This window comes from Sparus aurata, chromosome 16 (genome assembly GCF_900880675.1).
Source record: "Sparus aurata chromosome 16, fSpaAur1.1, whole genome shotgun sequence".
NCBI lineage: Eukaryota > Metazoa > Chordata > Actinopteri > Spariformes > Sparidae > Sparus > Sparus aurata.
The window spans coordinates 1916208-1941909 of NC_044202.1; the positions used below are offsets into that span (position 1 = coordinate 1916208).

Consider the following 25702-nt stretch of genomic DNA (forward strand, 5'->3'; position numbering starts at 1 on the left):
CTTCTTCTTCTTCCTTTTCTTTTTTTTCATCCTAATCTAACGCTCACATCAAAGTGCTCGTCTTTTCTCCTCTGGAGCTTCTCACTTCAAAGCCGGGGTGGAAAAGTCAGCAGCTGCATAATAATGAGGGGATAAGGATTTAGTATTCACACACACACACACACACACACACACACACACACACACACAAACAACCTTTCACAACCGAGCCTGATTAGCGATTGTGAGATTTTTATGCTTCGATCTCTCCGTCTCATTAGCCTGATCCGATGCGTCTCATTGACTTTTGGGTCACATCGTCTCTCTAATCCTCGTTTGTACGTTAATTCATTAAGTTTCGCCTTTAATACGTTTTCACGTTCGACAAACTGTTTCATCAATACTCTCTGTTTTATCTCCAGATGACTCCCCGCTGGTTGCATTCATTAAACTCACCTCTCACAGAGATTAGTTCAGATTAAAATAATATAATCTGATGTAAATATTGTTATCTGTGAGCGAGTGAAAGAAAACTGATCAAACTGAAACAAATTCTGCTTTTAAGTCCCGAACAAAACAAAGTAATCGCTCTGTTTATCATCACGAGTGTCACTCACACTTCAGGAATCTTCATCCCTGCGCCTGGAATATTAAAAATAAATCTTATTTTGGTGAAACGTAGCGATGGACAGATGATCAGTCTGATTATTTCTTTATGGATGTTTTGATCCAACATGTTGACGTGGCGTGCGTGGGACTGTAGTAAGAGCGATACTTGGCATTTAAAGAGTTTGGAGGGTGTTGTTTGATTTATTTTCCTTTCCAAAAAAAACAGGAGAGTAAAAGAGAAAATGTTCTTTTGGTCAACATAAGTTACTGATGTTAGCAAACCTGCTTATGTTAGTCCAGAGAGGTGCAGTGTTGGACTCTTGGGCTGTTTTGTGGAAGTTTAACATATTGTTTGAGTGAATATTTTAGTTTATGACCAAATAATAAAGTAAAACCTGCAGAACTGACAAACATTTCCATCAGTTGCTAAAATTTTAGCATGCTAAAGCTGTAAAGCTCTAAAAAGATGGTGAACAACTAAACATCTGCATATTTGCATGCTAATCTTAGCATTTAGCATTGAGGTGTTACAGCAGACTGGTTCTGACGATAACTGTGATCATGCGAACATTAGTTTGGGTAGATATCGTGATGATATCGTCATCGTGACATCTGATATTGTAACAAACGTAATTTAGCTCAAAGCACCATCGTACATTAGCACAGAGCTGCTAACATCGCTGTGGATTTTATTAACCAGTCTGATTTTTTGAAGGAAAGTTGAAAAACAAATGTTGGGTTTTGTTGTTTTTGCTAATGTTTGTATCCAAGGTTGGAAAAAGTGTTAAGACGACAGATTTGATTGTTTTTCTGTCTCCTCCTCTGAATAGTGTTTTATATTTTCGAAAGACTTCAGCCAGTAAAAATAAAATAAAATCCCATTCTTGCCCCCCAAAGGTTGTAGATGTGATGCTTTTCCTGTTTTTCTCTGGCTGTAAATTGAATTTCAGTTGGTTTTCTGATTGTAGGGACAAAGATAGCTATTAGAAGACGTCACCTTGTGTGCCGGGAAGTTGTGATGTGCATTTAGAAGAGTGGCTTCGGTTATTTATGTGTGTTAGAGAGCGCTGAGCAATCAGAGATCTCTGCATTTGAAATGAAGTGTGTTCATGTTTGAGTCCTGTGTGTGTGTGTGTGTGTGTGTGTGTGCAGCAGGTGTGAGGCCAGACCTTGACCCGGGGTTTCTTCCTGTCCATCTGGATGCAGACAGTAGGAGGCTCTGAGCCTCCAACACTGAGCTCAGTGTCCGACCGTCAGAGCAGCTGAGAGGGAAACTCCAGTTTTACGGCTGCACCCGAACACACCGTCCAAACATTTACTGTCGCGCTGTGTTCACTGCTGCAGGGGGTTTCATTTTGTAAATTAATTCACAGACTTTAATAACCTTTTTTCAGTTATATAAGTCTTCAGTTTCACATTAGTCACAGCTTCAGATACATTTTAGTTTGTTGAGGAAAAGTTATTTCAGTTTGTGTTTCAGTCATTTCGCACGCTCTTAAAACAGTCGATATTTTATCCCCCGGTGCTCCGTTGCAAGGCAAAACAAGTTAGTGTTAACCTTTTTGCTTTGTCAGATATATGTAGTAAATGTAGTAGCGTGTAAAACAGACATTATTTCAGCATATTAGCTTGTTAGAGTGCTGCTGTGTGAAGGTTTTGCACGTGAAAGAAGGATTAGTGGATTGTTTTTGGCGGCAGAAGGAGCTGAAGGACACAACACTGACACATTATGACTTCATACAGTTGTGGTGAACGTGTTAACAAACATTACATTATTTACAGATCCAGCAGACACGCAGCAACATTTCTTTAGAGGTGTCAAGTCAAATAATCACTCTCTTTCAATATATCTGTGTCTTTAGCTGCTGAACGCTTCACTGTGTTCACCAGCTAACTGCGGTTCATCAGACCTGCTGCTGCTGAACAAGGTTAATGAAAGTGTGCACACTGGACCCAACAGTAAATGTGCCGTAAAACCAAAAAACAGGAGCTGTAAGAAGCTAAAATGGTCAACCCAAACGCCAGAATAAATGCTAACTAAGTAGGTAGCACGTTTCTGCAAAACCACACCTGCGCTGGGACGTTTCCTTGCCATGTTTATGGCGACAGAACAAGCCAGAGACGACTGTTCAGGCCAACGTTTCAACATTTGTTAGCGTTAAACCACTGGATATTTTAGAGATATATCGCATAATGTTCTAGCTGTGTTTGAGGCAACAGAGCAGCTAGAGAACGCTGGATATTCTTAACTAAACGTCTTGATATTTTCCAGCCATGTTTTTGGCAGCAGATTCAGGTATTTTTAGCCAAATGTGATCTTTTCTTCACCCTAAACCAACATTTATGCCAACATGTATTCTCAGATAACTGAGATCTTGCGTCTTGTTTTTCATGTTGACCGGTTTCCAGCTCCAGACTTAATCTAAGACACAAACGCTGATGCCTGTGCATGTGAAGGCAGGATTAAAAAACCTTACAGATGCTGTTGCACGCAGTTTTAAGCCAAGACTGCATCACCGCCACGGGAGCCAGCTGCTGTTGTTGCTCATTATTTCGCCACCGAACGCACATAAAGAACGCCGTTTGCTCTGCGAGGACGCGAGTGGATGTTTTCTGCGTTCGATTAATGAGGCACACGTGTACTGCGGGGGAAGATTCGGTGACTTGAAAATGACAGAGAGAGTGATCAGAGTGAGAAAACAAAAGGTGGTGTGTGAAATAAACAGAACATCATAGTATTACATGCTCACACACACACACACACACACACACACACACACACACACACACACACACACACACCTACGCTGTTGAGACCTGATTCTGGCGTCGGCTCTCAGCAGGATGTGTACTCGTCTCCGTTCTCTCCCATTGATTCGACGCTGCTCTCTGAAATGTTACCGTGGAAACGCGAGACGGCGACCCCCATAATGCATTTCTATTCATCTGCATGGAGTCTGAGCCTCCTCACTGAGATCAGAGTACTACGCCTTGTGTCACCGCGTCGCTCTCTTCGCTTCCCTCCATCTGCACAACAGTTTCTCCACTTACTCCTCTGTTTTGGTTTTCACTCATCCGTCTCATGTTTGTCTTCCTCTCTCCTCCCCTTCGTTTCTCTTTTCTCTTATTAATCACGACTTCTTTCTGCCTTCTTCCGTGTTTATTTCTTTCTTTCTGTCTTGTGTTTTACTCGTCTTTTTCAGTCCTGACAGGAAGATGCAATATGTGCACAATCTTTTTCAAATGTTTGCACAAAAGAAGGAATAAGTTGTGTCCGTGGCGTGCACATAATCCCACAATGTCAGAAGATTACGATTGTGCAGCTGCGATTACATGCATCTTTTTTTCGTAAGATTTCAGGTTAGTGTTACGACTAACTTCCAACACCAATCTCTCAGCGATGTCTCTTTTGTTCATTTTGTTCTGGACTAGTTTGAGTGGGTCAGGACTTCTTATGTTCCCATCCTTCAGGCTACAGTTCTGTAAGAGTTTGTGCCAAAAGCAAATTCTCCACAGAGATCCAGTTCAGCTCGGAAGCTCGGGAGACTCGGACTTTCCATCCGAGCTCATACAGAATTCAGAACCTCATGTGAAAAGTTTATGAAATCCAACACTGAACTGCACTTCTGTCATTCTTTGTATGTTTATTCTCAGCACCACTAACCAGGAATTTTAACTGGATTGAGCTGAAATTTCTTGGATGTTCAGGCCGAATGATAAATCATCTTTTACTCGACAGTCGGCTCATCCGCTCTCCAATATTAATATCTCTGCTGTCGTAGCCAAATTGTGATTCTGCCATCGCATCTTAAAGTTATTTGCTCGTGCAGAACTCACTAAATATAGCTGCGGAGTTGAAAAACACACTTTTTTAACATTTTCTGATTTTCTCCCAAGAAGGATTATTTTTATGTCTGTGTAATTGTTGATGTTTATTGGAGACACCTGGTAGATTTTCTTTGTTTTAAATTTACAACAACCGCTCTGCAACAGATTGAACCTTCAAGGCGTTTTGAGTTGTTTCTATTTATTATTTTGTTTGTAATTAACCAATTTAAGCGAACTGTCAGCCTCAGGGATGTTTTACAGGCAGAGTAACTGAGAGGGGCGGGGCTTTTGTTTAGTGAAATTACCCTTCAGGTGCTCTTGAGCAAGGCACCGAGCTGCCGGTTCAGCTCATGAAACCAGCTGGGAAACTGTCATCAGCTGTTTTTTATTTACACTGACTCTGCTCTTGAGCAAGGCACTGAGGGTAACTCAAATACTAAAGTGTCACTCGTTCTGTCTGTGTGTATCACATGTACCATGCGTACTGTGTGTGTGTGTGTGTGTGTGTGTGTGTGCGTGCGTGTCCAGACTGTCTGTTCGTGTGGTCTGATCAGTGTGTCATTGTGTGTCCCCTCTCCCTCTCCCTCCTCCTGCCAGTCACCCCAGAGGCCATCGGCTTCCTGTCGGCGGTGGGCGTCTTCATCGTGGCGTTGGCCGTCCTCTTCCTCTTCATCAACAAGAAGCTGTGTTTCTCGCGCGTCGGCGGGCTGCCCTGCCTGGAGCAACATGGCCGCCGGAAGAAGGGACGAGTGGGGATCCGCCAGGGGCTCGGTGAGTGTCTGAGCATCGTTAGCTACATTCACACCGCTTTTCAAGGCGGGAATATTCCGCCTCGCTCTGTGAGCTTTAACATCACTTTCCACTATTGTGTTGTTGTAGTAACCATCTCTGGCAGCTTACGTAGAATAAAAATCCTCGTGACGGTCAGTCCTCACGACCAAGAGAGCATCCCTCTCCAGGACTGAGGAGCTGTCCACACCAGCCCGGTTAATTTTGCAACCGTGAACTTATGTTCCCGGTTTTACTGTTCTGTCCACATGTCCAGGGTGAGGTTTTTTTCGGGCGATTTGGGTTTCAGCGGTTGCGTGTGGATATGACAAACGCGATTATTTCCTTTGCTTACGTCAGAGCTGAGCGTGTGCCTCTATAAATATTGCACGTGCAGCAATGTAAACACAGAGTATCGACAGTTAGAAGGTGGTTAGAGGTTAAATAGCTTCGCTTGAAAACTTGGCTAATATGGAAGTGAAAAAGTTGTTGTTTATTGGCTTGCTGTCAACCTGATGCAACAACGGCGGCGCCTGGATGAGCAACGACGGAGACGGCTCCTCTTGCTAGCAAACAAACGACGCACCCTTGCGAGTCGCCATTGTTGTTTGTGTTTTGGTATTTGCCACGCTTCCCCTCTCCGGTTTTAAACTATTTGATTGGTTAAAACAGCCTTCCCGTTTTACCTTACATCCCCACCTATTGCTGTGGCATATGTATTACACGTATATTGCATCACTTGGTGGCGGATTTTACGGTTGCGTGTGTACAGAGTTATTCTCGGTTATTTTTATTACACCACTCGTGTGGACGCAGAATTTTGTTTAACAAAACCTCGGATGCAAAATAACCTGGTCTGGTGTGGACAGGACCTGAGAGTCAGACGGGGTCCGCTATTTAATGATGGAGAGCAAAAAACATCTTTTTGTCACTTTCCACAATTCATACTGAGTCAGGATCTCACTCACAACACTTTATAACAGCAACAATAAGATTATAGATTTGAAAACACAGATCTCAACGTTATGTTGTGTAACGTCGAGCTTCTTTTGGTTCCATAACGCCAGCTTGCTATATGAAATTACACGCTGGAGAGCGGAGCCATCGTTGCGGCAATATTGCAGAATCTCTGTGTAAGAAGATCTATTATTGTTGCAGGAAAATGTTTAATCAGATGTTAGCGCTCCTTGATGCTGGGTCAGACGTATTTTATCCCCCACATGCAGTTGACCCAGATGTATTTGTCACCTCTCCCTCAGAGAGAAAGTAAATGTTGAGCTGACGACATCCAGAAACTGTAGAAGTCGTATTATTATTTCTGTAAATCTGTCACAAGTGAGCGCTGTCTGCTTTGTAGCGAAGGTTCACCTCTTATACAACCTGAGAGATCTCAGTCGAGAACGAGGCGAGAGAGTGACTCCTGTGTGCATTTTGACTCCCAATTAAACTATTGAGTAACGGAGAGGCAGCGTGGGTGAGTCTGTGTTTGTACAGTGGTTTCTGTGGGCGAGTTTGTATGTATGAGAGAAAGAAGTGGAGTGAGTCAGCCGCATAACTGCCACACAGCTCTGCAGCAGCACGTAATACAAAATATTAACATTATAAAACCTTGAAGAAATATTTGGTGGAGAGGAAACAGAGAGAGAGAGAGAGAGAGAGAGAGAGAGAATAGAACACTCGGTTTGTTTTGTGCTCAACCAGTAAAATTCTTTCTTTCCTCCCACTTGTCAAACACTGCTAACACCCACAGCAACGGTTACTAAAGGTCAACGAAGTGTTAGCTAACCCGGCTCAGTCCAACGTTGGAAAATACACCCACAGCGGTCTGACATTCAAGTTCAGTCCTATTTGTTTCATACGTACACAAACAGAAAAGCTTCCTGAAGTCGTGTCGTCACATCACGGAAACTAAGATGTGCTTTCACAGGCTGCGTGGAGGCCGGAGTTGTTGTGATTGTCTCGTTTTCTTAAGAAGGAAATAAACTTTTAACAACCAGCTAGCTCGACAATACTTCCAGGCTGAGAGCAGAAACTTCCTGGAGTCTCTGTCGTTTAATATGATGATGAGGCGACGAGCAAATCAGCAGACAAGTGGGATTGTAAGTGGGATGTAAAGCTCATACCACGTACTGTAGGTACGCAGGGTTTAAAGGGATATTCCGGTGTAAATTTAATCCATGTTCTAACACACCGTGACACTGAGTAAGACTCCCCCTCGAGAGGTAAAGTTTGCAGAGCGCTAGCTCACGTAGCTTTAGCATCCTCAGAAACGACCGCACGACAACAATACACTGCAGTAAATTGGTCCAAATATAAACCGCCACCAAAAAGCCACAAATAATGCTCAGAACAGCACCAAACTTCAGCAACAGTACAAATAGGGTCTCAGCACATAGTCCGGGGCATCTAACCTCCGCTAGCTTAGCTGGATTTCTATTGTGAAGCTAAAAACAGATTTCAACTCTCCTCTATCAGCTTCCGGGTCGGGGAAGTCCCGACGCGACGATTACCGAGTGCGGTTAGAAATGCTCAATTCCGTTCTTTTCCCTGTCCGCTCTCGATAATAACTGTTATAAACTGGCAGGTAAGACACATATGAACTTTGATTGCTTTTCCATGGAGTCATAATCATACATTTTCATCCATGAGCCGCGGAACTCTACTGCACTCGGTAATCGACTCGTCGGGACTTCCCGTCAACAGGAAGCTGCTGCAGAAGAGTGGTAAATTTAGTCAGCTTTTCAGTAGAAATCCAGCTAAGCTAGCGGAGGTTAGATGCCCCGGACTATGTGCTGAGACCCTATTTGTACTGTTGCTGAAGTTTGGTGCTGTTCTGAGCATTATTTGTGGCTTTTTGGTGGCGGTTTATATTTGGATCCATTTACTGCAGTGTATTGTTGTCGTGCCGTCGTTTCTGAGGTTGATAAAACTCCGTAAATTAGCGCTCTGCTAACTTGATCTCTCGAGAGGGAGTCTAACACAGTTTCACGGTGATTTAGACCATGGATTAAACTTACACCGGAATATCCCTTTAAGTCTACTTCTCCATACATCTCCCATAGGCTTCGATAGAGCCGGCATCAAAGTCTGGCAACAAGCAGATCATTCAGATGTTTGTATTGTGACGTAATGAGCTGCCTCTTTATGCTAAGCTACGTTGACAGGTTGCAGGATGTAGCCTCGGAACTAAAAGCACATTTCGTCAAAGGTTGAATTACTCTTTAAGTATTATTAACATGTTGTGTGCAGTATCACTACAGAAAAAGCTCCGACACTAATAGTTATGAGAGCTTCGTCCATGTGGGCTGAAGTGGGTGAATCCTGCAGGCTAATTCAAATCTGGCTGAGCACCTGTGAGTCACTTCACTCCAAAATCAAAGTTTGGATTGAAACCAGCGTCAGTTTGGACGTAAACAGAACATTTCCTTAATTTTGACGCTCTATGATCAGTTTAGAAATGACAGAAAGATAAAGTCACATTTCCTCCAGCAGGATGTTTGAACATGTGAGTCAAACGCTGAACAAACAGCGCGCTGCTCCGCTTGTTCCTCACCTGCAGCAGGTGGAGTTTCTGCTGTTTACAGTTGGTTTCGTGAACAAATAAGACGTCCTGTTCGAAGTTTCGCCATAAAAACTCACAACTCACACAATCTTCTGGAGCTTCACAGGACGAGGTAGGAGCTCTTTAGCTTAACTTCTACGAAGATCATTGAAAAACTCGCGTCACGTTTCAATTAATATATGTCTCTTAACACAAGGAGGTTCAGCATATAGTTGTAAAATGTCCAAAATGTCAATTCTTTGAAAAGTAATGTTAAAGTTGTTGCTTTAGTGTGATAATCTTTAATTTCTGGAATCACCCGGATGCTTTTGATAATAATGAATATCTTTAAATTAGACGTTTACTGAGTCAACATACAGAAAACAAACATTTCTTTGCAACTTTCTACCATGAAGTTTGACGTTTGTCTTTACAAACTGAGTGCAGCTGAACAGGTTGTGTCAGTCTTTATATTGATTCAGCGTATCGACGAGCACTTACTGCCAATTCATCAGTTCAGTGATCAGCTGACCTTCTCGCCTCGGCGGTGCTGATTTTAAAGATTTAAGCGGCGCAGTGTCACCAAGACTGCTCGGTGCAACATCAGCTGTAAAACGGTTAATACAGAGATGCTGAACAGAAGGTTTAATTCTTGCGTGATGTAGAAAAGTATTAATAATAATGATGAAGTGAGGCAGAACGTCCCTCCTCTTCTGGTGGACCATCATCGCCTCGCCTTTGCGTTTTCAACTGAAGGACAGAAGGTAAACATCCAGATAAAAGCAGCGTTTATGTTTTGAAAAGTAGGTCACCGTCCGTGTCCACCCGGAAGGAAACTATGAAAACACTTGAGAGAGACAGCACCGAAGCATCAGCGGCTTCATTCATGCTTCACAATCAGCGGCTCATTCATCAGCTGTGTGGCGACCGCCGCACCCGCCGCTCGTTCAAGAGCCTCAAAGAGCCCCGTTTGTTCTAAACGGATCCGTGTTTCTGCCTGAACCAAGGTTTCAGCTGCTTTTAAAAAGCCTGAGATCATCGATACTCCACAGATACTGTTTTTGTCTGACGTTGTGTTCAGGCGCAGGAGAGTAGAGCAGACAGGAAACAAGAAGCTTATACAGCAACACATATTTACTTCTTAATACAACGTATGTTTACTTAGAAATGAGTGTTTTTTCAGTTGGGTTTGGTTGATCGGCTCTGTGGTCTGTTCGAGCGTGTACATGTGTTCATCGAGCCACATGACTCCACTCTGACAGCCTGGAAATAGCTCGAGAAGACAGAAAGTTAAGAGACCGATCAGCCGCCGTCGCCGCTCGCCCACTCGCAGAACAGCTTCCTGCTCTGTAGGTAACCATGGCGATGGCTAAAGGTAGAGACGGTGACCTGCGATTTAAAGAGATGGAGGTGGAGGTGGAGGCGAGTCTGGTTCTCTCCATCACCACATCGCTCACTCAGCTGTTGCTATCCAATTATGGTGAAGTTATGAAGTGAGAGGAGTGACCCGCCGACCCGTTAACGCTAACGGGTTCTATCCTACCCGTCAGAGAGAGAGAGCAGGTTTATATAGGTGCTCTATGAGTGGTTACACTCTCAGTGAGCAGGTGGTTTTACTACGACTGTGACACAAAATGACTTTTATATTCTGAACATCAGAACCTGAGACTTTGTGCTTTCATTCAACTGGATCTCCTCTCCTTTCTTCCTTGATTCCTTCTTTCCTTTCCTCTTTTCTCCTTTCTTCCTTGTTTCCTCTCCTCTCCTTCCCTTTCCTTTCTTCCTTATTACCTCTCCTTACCTTCAAATTTCTTCCATTCCTTTCCTTTCCTCCCCTTCCTTTCCTCTCCTTTCTTCCTTGTTTCCTCTCCTTACCATCTTGATTCTTCCTTTCCATTCCTTTCCTTTCCTTTCCTCTCCTTTCTTCCTTGTTTCCTCTCCTTACCATCTTGATTCTTCCTTTCCTTTCCTTTCCTTTCCTTTCCTCTCCTTTCTTCCTTGTTTCCTCTCCTTACCATCTTGATTCTTCCTTTCCATTCCTTTCCTTTCCTTTCCTCTCCTTTCTTCCTTGTTTCCTCTCCTTACCATCTTGATTCTTCCTTTCCTTTCCTATCCATTTCTTTCTTCCGTCTTTCCTCTCCATTCTTTCTTATTACTTCCTTTCCTTTCCTTTCCTTTCTTCCTTGTGTCCTCTCCTTTCTTTCTTACCACTTGCTTTCCTTTCCTTTCTTCCTTGTTTCCCTCCTTACATCTTGATTCTTCCTTTCCATTCCTTTCCTTTCCTTTCCTTTCTTCCTTGTTTTCCCTCCTTACCATCTTGATTCTTCCTTTCCATTCCTTTCCTTTCCTTTCCTTTCCTTTCTTCCTTGTTTTCCCTCCTTACCATCTTGATTCTTCATTTCCTTTCCTTTCATTTCCTTTCTTCCCCATTTCCTCCTTTCCTTTTCTTCCTTGTTTCCTTTCTCCTCTCCTTGCTGTTTTGCTCTTTCCTTTCCTTTCCTCCCCTCACCTCCTTGTTTCCTCCTCTCCTTTCCTTTCATCTCCTTTCCTTTCATCTCCTTTCCTCTCCTCTCCTCTCCTCTCCTCTCCTCTCCTCTCCTCTCCTCTCCTCTCCTCCTCTCCTCTCCTCTCCTCTCCTCTCCTCTCTTCTCCTCTCCTCTCCTCTCCTCCTTTATCTCTCCCAGTTCTTCCTCTTCGTCACCTCCCTTGTCTCCCTGTGTTTCTCTCCTCCTCCAGTGAACAGTTACGGGGATGATGAAGATGATGGCAGCAGCTCCTCTGACAGTGAAGAAGAAGTCCTGAAGCAGTTCGAGATCTCTGTGTCGCGTTCGCAGAGTTTTCGTAACGCGGCGTCGAACAGCGGCGAGCAGCAGCAGCAGCAGACTACGCAGCTCGCTTTGGGCCGACGCCACAAATTCACCCGTCTGTCGGACCAGGAGGAGGGTAGCACCGAGCCGTCGGACTGCGAAGGTGAGCTTGGATCAGATTTTACGTGAGCCAGGTCAGAAAGTCCAACAAACAGGAAACCAGCTCCACTAATCCGTCCCAGTGTCGATGAGCCAAAAGGCCACAAATAACGTTTTTAGTGCAGATTAGAGGCTGTAAAGAGCTCAGAGAGGCTCAGCGTGATTGGACCGCTGTGGCCGGGCGAGTGTGGACAGACAGACGTTTAATTAGGACGCTTGTTTGTAGTCAGCTGGATTCTGGCGTTTTAAGACTGACCCGGAGAGGATGAGATGGAAACAAACACAACCCAGGAGGTTTTTTATACTTCTTTCTCTGTGAAACGAACAACTAAAGTGATTCTGATGGATGAGCTTGTTTCTTATTTGTGGGTTTGTTGACTAGCTGATTAAATGAAGGGTCGGGAAAACAAAAAGAAACGACAGAAAATATTCTGTGAGGCTACTAAAGATTAAAGTGGTGGATTTGGGAAGTCGCACATTTAGTTTTATTTAATATCTAAACACCGCTCATTGCCAAATGTTTCAGTAATGTGGTTCCTAAAATTCCCTTCCTAAAAATTGTGATTAATGATAATCCCAACATCCAGTAAAATATAATCTGGATTATCATCTGAGCCCGGATCCTGCGGCGTCGTCACTTTCAAAACCAAATTTTTAAATGTTGATGTATTTTATGTCGTGGAACAAAAAATTATCATTTCAAATTTATGTTAACCACAGACTTCTAACCAAAACTCACTGAATTCAGGACGAGGGAACCAGAACTTGTGGCAACACTCTCCTCAGGTAAATTCACAGTGTTGTTACTTGATAATTCAAAAAGTTGAGTAAAGGAATTTGAAAAATTCAGCCTGAAAGTTCAGAGAAGTTCAGATTATCGGCTGTGGAAATTGTCGAAATCCTCAGACATCCTTCAGAATGTCAGAAGGATGTGGGTGTTTCCTTCTGAAGGATTTGGACCGTCGGACGAGCACTTGTGAAGAAGTATACCGGCATCTTCAGCCAGCTGACTAATACTGAAACATTTAGAGGAGCGTTGATTGATGTGTGTTGTTCTTAACGATTAGATTAATTAAACCAGATTTGATTACGTGATGTTGGAGGAGAGTCTGGGTAGATGTGACGGATATCGATGTGTTGTTGTGAGCTGTAGTTTGTAGCATGTTAACAAACTGTTTCTAAACTCTTTATTTGGATTATGAAGGTTTGAACTGGAGCTACGAATGATTACCTGATCGATTGAACAACTTTGATATAAACAAGCAAAAACACCAAATGTTTTCACACTGTTCTTTGTCACGTAACGTCTTTGGACTCTTAAATTTCCTTTTTTTCTGATAAAAAGTTATGAAAAATCAGGCGTAGACTCAGAGCTAGCAGCTGCGCGGCTAACTTTAGCCAGTTAGCATCACATTACTTTACGTCCCAGTGAGTGAAAACAAACAAACTGAGGTGAACCTGCCTTCTTTTAGACGAACAGCTGGTCGTTGGTGTGTGGTGACATTGTTCAGTCGGGGTCACTCCGTATCAACTGGTATTTATTTTACATCTAAAGCAACATGTGAGCCGCGCCGTAACACACACACACACACACACACACACACACACGGACTCACCTCAGCCTGTTGCCATGGTCAGCACTCTGTGCAGCACATTGATATAACAGTCAAACCGACCTTAATGATGGCGAATTGGAGATAATTGCTATTGATTGGTCTGAGGTACAGGCTGTTCTGCGAGTGTTTCTGTCTCAGGGAAAGGTCAGCGTTTGACAGATTACACAATATCACCTCTGTTAAAACACACACACACTCCCAAACAAGGTTTACGCGGCTTCTTTTGGACCTCTGAGACTCAATTAGATGGTAAACCAGAGGAGGCGATCATGTCCAGCCGGGTCAGATACTTTTGGATTCGTCATCGACACACGATTAAAAAACGAGTAGGTGTCCTGATCGTCTCAACTACAGCGACAGTTTGTTCATTTTGCCAACTGTTATATCATTTTTTTGGTTATAGTTACAGTGTCATTAACCTTTAATCAGGCTGCTTCCAGTTTATACTTTTAGTTACTGTATTTTAAATGTTCAGAAACGTGCGTCCTGGGTGATTCGCTGACATAATAATCGTCTTGTTTGACCCTCTTTGTCATCAGATCACACATCCCTGTAACATGTAACATTATTTGATTTAGAACATTTGCCGAATTCACGAGAACGCCAAAATAAATATAAATTTGTCGTAGAAGTGTTTCACAAAGTCCGGGAAGTTCCTCCTAACGCAACATCTCGTTAAATTGAGAGATTTTTTAAGGGAGTCTGGGGACTTTCTCCACGTTGGACATGTTTTGTGTCATTGAATAATGATTTAGCGTAAAAGATGAAATCAGTTGAGTTAAGACGCAGTTTGTCCTCGTGTAGCAACTCTTAAAATTGTAAATTTTGTGGAGGGAGTTTGGTGAATGTGTGTTAAGATTTAAAAACCAGTCTATCTGTCTAACGACTGTCTTCACACCCACAGATTTAAACCCAACCACCAGAGGACCTAATGCTGACTTTCCTCCCCTGTTGCCTTCCCTCTGCAGAGATGGAGGCTCCGAGCCGGCAGGGTTTCCAGGACCCGCTCTCGGCGGCACTAGAGGAGAGCGAGAAGGCGTCGGCGCTTTCTCTGGACAAACCGGCTAAACTGGAGGTGTCCAGCGTAAAAGACAGTCCCACTCTGAGTATGAGGCGACAGGCTGCAGACGGCAGCGAGGACACGGAGAAGGTGGTGGATCTCGACAAAAACGACGGCACAGACAGCTCCTCCACATGGAGCCCCGAGGTACTGCAGCCCGACGTGTAGCATCGATTTATGATTTATTACGTTTAGGTTTGATTGTCTAGATGAATCATTCTGTTTGTGGTAATATAACCAGTAAGAAGCTGGCTGAAAATAGTGATTTTATCTCTGTTTTTATTCTATAAGTTGACACATTACATCACAAACTTCTCGAGAAAACTTCTTCAACATTTCACATGTCTCAGCTCTCCATTTCTTACCGAAAACTAAAAAACAAAAAACACCAAAGCAGCGGGATTACTTAACGAGGTCAGTGAGTTGACACGCAGCCCTGCTGTTACCCATCATGCTTGGCAGAGGTATCATCGTCATTCAGCTGTGAGCGGATTATCACTCTGCCATGTTATCCTCTCAGGTTCATTTTGGACGAAACAAACCAAACACGGCCCACCGAGGCCTCGAGGTTTCGTATAAATAGTTGATATTTCCTCCGCTCTCCACGCTGCGTTGGCTAGCAAACAGAAGCTCATGAATAATAATCAGTGTGTGTGTGTGTGTGTGTGTGTTTAAATGATTGAAGTATGCATACATGTGCTTACCCTGTATTTCTGTGTGTTGTCGGGTCGTCGGTGTGTGTTTGTGCACGTAGGAGAGTGGGAATGTAAAATCTAACAACCTCTCAGTCACCGAATCACACTTTGAAATTGGGAGCAATCTGTGCAGTAAACACCTCCCACACACACACACACACACACACACACACACACACACACACACACACACACACACACACATCCCTGGAGACGCAGGGCGATACTGACATCTAGAAATGCTTCATAAATAGCAAATGAGTTTGGATCAGTGGAGCCATGTCGTAGCACTTTTATTTATACAGTTATTTAACAGCCCTGAAACCGCTAATGCTACCGCTAGTACTACTACTGCTGCTAATAATAATAATAATAATAATAATGCCACATCAACAAGTAGTGATACTATAACTGCAGGTATTGTTACTGTAAACAGACGAGTGTTAAAACAAACGCTAAGCTAGCAGTGATGCAGACTGTTCCTTTAAATTAAGACCATAAAGTTCCCTTATTAAGTCAAATTAATGAGACAACTGTTGATGTTTTATCTCACAATTGAACTTTTCTTTCACTTTTTGCAGCAACAAATTCATAAAGTTTGTAACAGATTGCAGTTTTACCCAAACCTCTGCAAACACACACATGTAAATATCATAATTTCATGACATGATTGATTAACGGATCGATGGGCTGTGACGGCGTGGAGGAGGAGGAAGTCGTAAACATCCACAGATGCTCGTCAGGTGAACATCTGTGTTTTCTCCTTCATGTGTGGACGCTCCCACCGGCACGTTCGACAGCAGCTCCGTCATAATCTTATCTCCTCCGTGTGTTTCCATGTCGACGCCGACACTCGGCCGCGCTCTGTCAACACTCGACACAAACGATGTTGTGTTTGCTGACTGTAGAGGAGGAGGAGGAGGTCAGGGGGGTTTATTTCTCCTTTATGACCGGATCTCTGCTCAGTTTGTGTCTCTGAACGTTTGAAAGAAGCTTTCAGTGACTTTCAAATATGAGTGTATATTAAAAAACATGTGTATGATGGACGTACAGATCACAGAACGGTGGATCATGCGGCAGAAATGGCTTGAAAAATCTTATTTCTTTAAAAAGTAATCTCCGTTGGGATAAGAAGTTGTAGCAAGCAGGTGTGTTTGATGCACAACAGTTAGATTCTGGTTTGAGTATCGCTTGAGGATATTTGCAGGAGTTTCCAGAGGAGAGAGTCGATCTGTTCACTCAGCTGATACGATTATCGTCATGCTCGGGGAGTCAGGGGCGACTGGAAGGAATCTTTGTCCTAATGATCCCTGTTTGCCCTCGTTCTGTTGTCGCTCTATACATATCTCAGCCGATTGCATGTTAAGTTATTAATAAACTGAGGCAGAGAGGCCAGAGGACGAGAGGTGAATAGTTTGAATCCTAACAAGAATTACTAAAATAAAAACCACTTTACTTCTGTAGGAATCCTTTTTGTAATGTTGTCTAACACCCAGAATAAAAATGTAAGTCTGTCAGCAGCAGAAAGACTGGAAACATGTGGAAACAGCTAGTCTGGCTCCGTCCACAGTTACAAAAAAATGCCTACACATGCACATATGTATGTTTTTTTTCGTTAGTAAAATATCTCCTCTTTTCTCTCCCTACCTCCTCAGCAGGAGCAGCCTCCCCAGGAGGACGTCTTCCCTCAGCCGGTCAGCTCTTCCCCTCGACCTCCCATCTCTAAATGTGGAGACCTGGTTCTGTCTCTGGAGTACCGGCCCGACACGGAGAAGCTGATGGTCACCGTGGTCGTGGCGCGGGACATCCCCGACAAGGCTCGCAGCGGGATGGACTCCTGGCAGGTGCACATGGTCCTGCTTCCCTCCAAGAAACAGCGACAGAAGACGGCGGTGCAGAAAGGCTCGCAGCCGCACTTCAACGAGACGTTTCGCTTCTCGCGCCTGGATCCGTCGGAGCTGCACATGTCGGCCGTCAGGTTCAGGCTGTACGCGCTCGGAGGGAGGATGTCCCGCGAGCGAATGATGGGCGAGAAGGTGCTGCGTTTAGGTGGGCTCGACCCGGACGGAGGGAAGATGGAGACGACTCTGGTTCTGGAGCCGCGCAGCAACCTCAAGGTGACTTTGTTGTGGTCTAAAAAATAAGTGCACATTCATTTTTAGACGTTAATTTAATTGGTCTGTGTCTGACAGAGTGTGGACTCGGTGAGCCTGTCTGCTGTGTCACAGAGCGACAGCGCCTCGTCCACTCAGTCTCTGACCCACGGCGGCGTCCCCGAGCTGCTGGTGGGCCTCTCCTACAACGCCACCACGGGACGAATGTCTGTGGAGCTCGTCAAGGGAAGCCACTTCAGAAACCTGGCCATCAACAGACCACCAGGTCCGCAGAGAGCCTCACACCCACACACACAAACACTGAACTCACTCAGAAACAGCTGTGTTTGCACAAACTGACGAGAAAATCTGAAGCAAATTTTTGAAATTTGTGATAAAAACACAAATGTTGGTGGCATGTGTAACTTTACACATGGCTGTAATAAACAGATTAGAAGAAGAAGAGCTTGTGGACGGAAAGCAAAACCTAAACAGCACTAAACCAAGAAGAAAGAGGGATCATAGGCCGTATATGATTCATGATTTAGGTCGTAGCTACCTTTTGATTGAGAAGTCGCTAGATTATAAACTAGAATATCCTCCCAGCTTCACCTTCTGGTCCATATATGGTCACTTCTGGCTCCAAGACTTCAAAATGTTAGTTGGCACTTCAAGTGAAACTCTCGCCAAAATGCAGCCGAGGCTTTATTTGTGATTGAATAATATGAGTCAAACCTTTGTGTAAATGCATATTTATGACGAAAGCGGCAGAAGAATTACCGTAGTTTTGTTTTCGGGTCAAACTCATTTTGAATGTGCTACGGGCACTTTTACAATAGCATCAAAATCTCTATGTTTAAAACAGTAAGAAGGCTCGACACAACATGAAACTTTGCTGGTAGTATCACCAGGGTCTCTACACATGAACACGAGCATTGAGAACATTGTTTGTGTACACAGAGTTTACTTAAAAGAAGGTTTTTGAACAACTCATGTTAGCAGTAGCACCTCCGGCACGTCGCTGTCGATCCCCGAGTGCGACCTGACAGGCAGGAGGTCCACCGTTACTCTCCTGCCCAAAAACAAACAACGGTAAACGGTAAATCAATTGGTTGCTTTTTGGTGTTTCATTTTCACTTTCAGTCCTTGGGATTGTTAACTAATGCTGAAGGAAGTGTGAGCTGGGATCAGACCATGTCAGTAAAAATGGTTTTAAGTTGCCAACTTTAATCCATCAGATCTACAGAGAGTGTCTCCTGTATATCCACGAGTTAGAGACATTACAGAAAGGGAAGTAACAAAACTACTTGGTTTGTCTGATTTGTCTTCCTCCCCTCTGGTTCAGACACCTACGGGCGCCTGACTCTGTTAAACTCGGTCGGTCAGGAGATCTCTCGCTGTAAGACGTCGGTGCGTCGCGGCCAGCCCAACCCCGTCTACAAGGAGACGTTCGTCTTCCAGGTGGCGCTGTTCCAGCTGTCGGACGTCACCTTGCTGGTCTCCATCTACAACCGCCGCAGCATGAAGCGCAAAGAGATGGTTGGCTGGATCGCTCTGGGCCAGAACAGCAGCGGCGAGGAGGAGCAGCTCCACTGGCAGGACATGAAGGAGAGTCGAGGACAGCAGGTCTGCCGCTGGCACGTCCTGCTGGAGGCGTAACGCCACCGAGAGCTGGGATTTTTTCTTCTGAGCTGGAGGAGAGTTTATTGTGGAAGTTGCGGACAGGATGATGCATGTGGCTTCAGAGGCGACGGATTCAAGGACTTAGCTTTCTCCACGATCGTCACATCTGACTAAAGATGGACACGAATCAACCCTGGCTGATTATTTTATGTCAGCATGAAGGAACAAATTCATCAGCTTCTGGAGGCTGACACGACTTTAAAACTCAGTCTTTTTGTTGAGGGGAAGGGGAATAAATAAATGAAAGAATGAAGAGAGCCTTCAGCAGGGCTACGTGATAAAAAGCTTGATAAAAAACAGAATGTCTTTGTCATGGAAAACCTTTTATATGTCTGAAGGTTTCCTGATAGAAAGCTTTGTGGAGCGTCCGTCAGCCTCCAAGAGGAGCTGAGAATTTGTCCTTCACGTACAGCTTTTATTGGTGAAACAGCTCCGTGATGAGCTGCAGTTTTGTTTTTCTAGTGAAATGCTGTGTTAGAAAATGCACACAAATTAGAGGTGTGTGTGCGTGGGTGTGTGTGTGTGTGTGTTTGTGTGACGTTTTTACTTAATCTTGCTGTTCTTTCACCGGCTGGCAAATCAGTTGAGACGCAAACAGAAAGTGCACAGTGAGACGCTCAGCTGTGAATGAATGCAGACAGGAAACAGAACGAGCCTGTTTATACGCGCCGCTAACATGATTCTTGTGTGATCCAAAGAATAAAGACCACCAAGACGTTTTGTGATCCGATCAACTCAAACAACTTGTCGAGGTCGTCTGAGACAAATGTTTCCCCCGACAAAGACGTCATCGGCGCAGGAAGTGGTGGTAGCCAAACTGAAACCACTGACAGCGATATCACCAAACTCCCTTAACAAATTGCACAATTTTCATGTTGTTAATTCAGGAGAAACTTAAAAAACTTTGCAAAACAACTACAGCAACATTTAGAAATCTCATTTTTGCCTTCTTGTAAATTCGGCATCAACGACGAGTCATTAAGTTGTTTATTTCCTTATAAAATCCGTCTGATTTTCCGCGGCATCACGCAAGTTTACAACTGATTTCGCCTTTAACACTAAATTTATGAATGAAGGCAACATTTTATTGACAGTAAACATGTAAAGTTTTACAAATACAGTAATCTGTAAAAAATTCAGGCTGCTTCTTTGTCGCCCTTGGAGAAAGATGCCAGACTCCCTTAAAAAAACGCTAAATTTAAAAGTTTTTGTGTTGAGATGGAACTTTTTAAACATTGTTAAAATCTGGCTATCTCATGTTCTAATTTATTTGGGTCTTCTAGTCAATTCGGCATTAAATATAATAACCAATATCGGCTAATGCTTTGTTGCTAGGGCCTAAGTTCCCAGACTGCCTTCAAAAATCGCTCAATTCTGAGAGTTGCTGCATTAAGAGAGACTTTATAAATGCTGTCAAACACTGTTTCTGGCAGATTCTTAATTATTTGGGCCTTCTTGTAAATTCTGCTAATATTATATAGCAAGTTCTTTCTTGTGTTCTTTCGTCTATACTGCTTTATTTAATGAACTTAGTGTGAGTGTTCACTTGTGATCGGATCACCAAACACACATGTTAATAGCCGATATAACAGGCTTTAAGATGCAACATCCTGAAAGTCTACTACTGAAATTATTCCTTTCACATCCTCTCAGAAACACAGCAGGTTTGTCTCAAAGATTTCAGGATCTTTGCTGCAGTTTGTGTTTAAGAATGTTGGATTTTATACGATAATGTCGGAAACTTACATAAGCAAATCGATCAATATGAACAGATCGCATCTCCCACATCTTCGCCTTCTCATCCTCCCTCATGAAATCATCCGTTAAAACACTTTCAGCAACAGAAAAGGCGAGTGATCGATACGATGATGTCAGTGTTATCGCTGAAGGACCACGTGACCGTAAACCGCCGAGCACAGAAACAAACACGAGAGTGGAACTGAAGCTGTTTTGTGATTCAAGTGGAGGAGGAAGGCGTCTCATTCATATTCAGCCCTCATTCATATTCTCCTGACACATGTGCTACTACAGGCAGGAAATCTCCAGCAGCTGGAGACTCTTAACCCCCGCTGGGATGAGAGCGTCTCTTCCCCCCTTCTCTGCCTCGTCGACGCTGAATGATGTTATTTGGCCTCGGCTCGAACTCCTTCACAGGGCAAAGCTCATTTCAACACCCATCAACGCTGAGCTGAAAAGAGGCTTTAAATATCTCACTGCAGCTGTTAATAACATGCAATGAATTACTCTGGAAGTGTGTGTTTTTTTCACCACACTCTCTCCGTGGTAATTGGTAGTTACAGCTGTAGAATCGTACAGTGCGATGACGGTAATGCCGCTGTTAATGCTCATCCTCTTCCAGCCCGGGCATCATTGAGTCATAAGGCAGCAGTTCAGCCCGGAGGGGGGATTATATTTGTTTGTGTCGACAGATACTGGAGCTCCAAACCCCTCGGGGGTTCACACACTGAGAGCAGAGATGTGTTTATTTGAGCGTTCGGGCAGGTGACAACAAAACCTCTTTAGAAATGTTGAACTGCAGCTCGGTTTGAAAAAACTGAATGAGAGCGACTCAAAAATTCACGGGTGTAAGGAGATGACGGTCTGTAATTAGTTTTGGAAAGTCAACCATAACAAATGAGCAGAGAGGCTGATGCTCATATTCAAATTCTTCATGTGGATTAAAGGGTCAGTTCAACCAAATCAGACAAAGGAACCCATCCTGCACATCCCTCAAGGCATCGAGCCATCCCCCCGGTTTTTTCTGTGCCGTGGTTTTGAAAGACTTTATCTTTAATTCAAATGATTATAAATCAGTTTTTGCTCCTCAAAGCACCGAAAAATGTAATGTTAAAATTCAGCACAGAAACTCGGATCACAATCTCCAGAATAAACCACTTAGGTTTTGGAAAAGATCGTGTTTAGGCTTAAAATACCCAGTTTTGTCGCCACCAAAAAACACGGCTGGAAATTTCCCAGCATCTTGTCTTAGATATCCAGTGGTGCCACGCTGACGAATGTTGAAATGCCATCTTGAACAGTGGCCTCTGGCTTGACTATCATCTCCATTAACATGTCTGGAACATATCCTGATGTCTCTTTAAACATATCCAGTGGTCTCACTCTTACAAATGTTCAAGCACCATTTCAAACAGTGGACTCTGGCTTAACGGCCATTTCGGCTGGTCGCCTTGTCCTGACGTCTCGTTTTAAAAAACCTGACTTTGCTGCCACTAACATGGCTGGAAAACAGCTCATTTAGATAACCAGTGGTTTCACGCTTACAAATGTTGGAACACCGTCTCAAACAGTGGTCTCTGGTTTGGCAGCCATCTCGATTGTCACCCTGTCCAGATGTCTTATCGAAAAAAATCTAGTTATATCGGCACAAACATCGCCCGGCATCTTTTTAAAAAATATCCAGCGGTTTCACGCTTCATTTTGTCAATTTATAAAGATTAAGATTGGCTTTATTTATCCCACAACAGGGAAATATGATTGTTACAACAGCTTGAGATATTTGCAACAGTCTAGGAAAAAGAATAAGATAAATATGCCTCAAGTTAAACAGAAAAATGCAAGATATTTACAAAAAACAAACATACCTGTTGACCGTAAATGCCAACATTTCATTCTACCGGGCTGAAACATGTTTTTCTAGTTTTTTGTAATATTGACAATATCTCCTCAGAATAGAGGATTTACTACACGCTACATAAATGAGCGCTCTATGATATAATAATTAACAAACCGTCCAAGGAAAATTCATTATAAATCACGGACATGAGATTCTCATTCGACTGATGAATGAGTTTTACAAGCCTCAACCTTGTGTGAGTCACAACAGAAGAAAAGAATGATTCAAATAGCTGGTTTTTACCAACAGACACATCATCATCATCCTCATCATCATCATCATCATCATCACTAGTTTATTGGAAAGCAGATGTTTAGTTGGACGAACAAAAACGTCACAAATGAAAAAACAAGTGTTGACAATACAATACAATACTTAGAAGCACTTCTCTCTTTTCCAACAACAACACGACGACTTTGTATGTCGTTAACTGATTCAGGGAAGAACTGAAGACTGAAAAACAAGGTTGTTTATTCAAAGATGAATGATTTAATGAAAAGGCACAATTATTGGACTCATTCTATATCTGGTAAATGCAGGAAACAAGCTGTAAAATGCTGTGCGTCTCGTGTTTAAACTGCAGATATGTAATGGCAAATACTTCAGGTATAAATGAAGCGTGGGTGAAGAATAGGAGTGCTGCAACTGGTTTAATGTTCTGTACAATTCAACAGGATTTTTATTTAATTGGTAATATTATTATGTTGTACATTAACACTCCAAACCTCTAACACTCTAAGACCAAAATGATTGAGACAGTTAGCTAGAGAGACCAAATTTCTGCCCAAGAGAACTAATTCTTCATTAGCTTGTTCTTTTGTTTTCTTCCTTTTCTTTTTAAAAACTTGGTTTCAAGACATAAAAATACTTTTTTTTTCACCTAAAATGATAACTGTAAACTGTAATAAGCTAGCTAATACATAAGAAGTTAGCATCCAAGAGTTGATGATCTAGATAGAAGACAACAAAGTAAAAGATTTTGAACAGTATGTTGAAAAAAATACGATTCTTTGCTGATGATACCTGCCTTTATATGGAACTTATAGCGTCATTGAAGCTAACAAATTAGCATGCTAACAAGCAGGTAACGCAGGCTAACACACAAAGATCATCATTGAGAATATCAACAGAGACTCTAACCTACTAAAATTACAATATATTAACTTTTCTTGACCACAATAACATACATTCGACAACTTTTAACAAGATATTTTTTATCAGCACTCCTATTCTGCCGGCTTCAAACATGTGAGCGTGTGAAAAGTGACATGAACTATATTTACTGCACAGACTGATATATTTTATGCATGTTGAGTTGTTGTACAGAATCTATAACATCTATTCTATATTTTTTAATAGTAAATGTTTAATGTTCTTAAGTATTTCCCAGGATTTCTATGGTATTTACACGTCTGCATGCTCAGTTTGAGATTACACAATCGGATGTGTGCTGCAGATGTAATATACAGTCGTGATACTCTGATGAAGTGCCTGTAAACATTTCAAGATGAAACATATCCGCCGTGACAAAAAGGGATGATCCAAAATTTGCATGAAGCCTTCTCGTTGTTCCCTGTGAATGCTGCTGTAGGACTGCATGCGTGGACGGTGACGACAGGGCGGGTCGACTCGTGTCCCGGCCGAGACCAGGGCTGAAGTTAGGTCTACAAATCAGGATGTTCAACAAATCAAAGAGAGAAAATTTGATTGCAATAACACAATGAGTGTCTCAATGTCACATCAGGGCTTCATTGGCATCAAAAGTGGAGCCTGCAGCTGTTTTCTAGTGGACAGGACTGAGACTCGTCCTGCAGCCCTGGTCCGGGCCGTGCATGCCGAGCCCCCGAGGCACCAGAAAGCACTTTTTGTACCAAGTTTTGTCGTTGCCAATAAAACCCAGAAGATCCCTGCTGTGGGAACGTCTGTCTGCCATCTGTTTTCTCGGGTCCTTCTCTCCGTCCTGAGCTCCGTTCAGATGTCTTAATTCTGAGAATGAGGCCATCGTCGACAACGAGAACATAATCGCGGTTCATCCCCGTCTGATTGGTGGTAGAGATTTCCAGTTTCATGCAGGAAGTCACACAGAGTGGATTAGAGATTAGGGAAAGTATTTCGTGGTTTTTAAGTGTTTTGGGACAGTTGAGTCTAATCTGTGGTGGCAGATGTTTTGGTTTTTAAATTTGTTTGTGTTGTTTATTAGCTGGCAAGTGTTCAACGAACCTTTATGCTTTCTTAAAGTAAATACTTGGCCTGTATGTTGGTGTCTAACAACTTTATTTTAATTATGATAGTTTTAATGAATCTACTGTAGCTACTAAGATAAAAGCATTAGCACGCACCCCATCTGAAGTGGGAGCGTCGAGTGTATAAAGAACATAATTTTAAACTTGATTTAGGATTTGTATTTCACCAGATGAGCTGTGTGGAGCCAATTTATGTTTTTTGTTACGTTTTTGGGGAAGCAGACATAAACAAAATGGAGATTAGCGTGTTGGAGCAACTCTGAAGTAAGAAGGTGAGGAAGAAATTATAGCAGAAGGTTAAAGGAGTCTGGATGAGTGGGGAGACTTTTTAGTTTCTGTCAGCGGTAGTGTGCTAGCTAACGTTAGCCTCAAGGTTAAAATGTTCACTGTTGCTTAGCAGCGCCGACAGCTGCTCCTTTCTCATTGGTCGGTGTGGTTTGGCCTGGAATGTTTTAAACCCGATGAGTCTTTGAGCAGTTCAGGAGGCTTCAGACTGGATCTGTAATCACGTCACATTACCAGATAATCCGCCCTGAACAGCGTATTTTGGATAAACATTGTACGTGTAGTTTATTTATAATTTACTCTCACTTTTACTTTTGATTCTTACGTTAATTTAATATCAGATACTTAAAGACTTTTACTTGAGTCTTAAAATATGGCTGGCTCTCTTTTCTTTTACTCCAGTACTACTTTTGTTGCTTTTTTCAACCCTGAAATTTTGTCAGTAAACCAAAACAAACAAAGAAATAAGTTGAATTGAACAGTAGTCGACAAATGTAGAAACACACAACACAAACATCCTACATGCTCATGAAGAATCGATTAAATCAGCGGGTGTTTAATCTCTCAGAAGCCAATAAAACACCCAAACATCAGTGTGAACAGATTTATATTTGTTAACAAAAAACTAGCCAAATTGAATTTATTGAAAAAATGAAAAGTTGAGATTGTTTCTGTTAATTGTCCTCATATTTATGATTTATC

General features: G+C 42.8%; 1 protein-coding gene across 2 annotated transcripts in view; it reads left to right on the forward strand.

Annotated features, from left to right (window-relative positions):
- syt16 (synaptotagmin XVI) overlaps window positions 1–24404 on the forward strand; it is a 32188-nt gene extending 7784 nt beyond the window's left edge. Inside the window, exons 3-8 of one of the 2 annotated variants that reach the window (XM_030443641.1) lie at window positions 4945–5187; window positions 11462–11695; window positions 14276–14514; window positions 16718–17179; window positions 17255–17441; window positions 18501–24404. In XM_030443641.1, the coding sequence (XP_030299501.1) occupies window positions 4945–5187; window positions 11462–11695; window positions 14276–14514; window positions 16718–17179; window positions 17255–17441; window positions 18501–18814 (1679 nt within the window). In that variant the 3' untranslated portion in view covers window positions 18815–24404. The remainder of the gene's footprint in view (window positions 1–4944; window positions 5188–11461; window positions 11696–14275; window positions 14515–16717; window positions 17180–17254; window positions 17442–18500) is intronic. The other variant, XM_030443642.1, reaches the window with a different exon arrangement.
- The last annotated feature ends 1298 nt before the right edge of the window (window positions 24405–25702 follow it).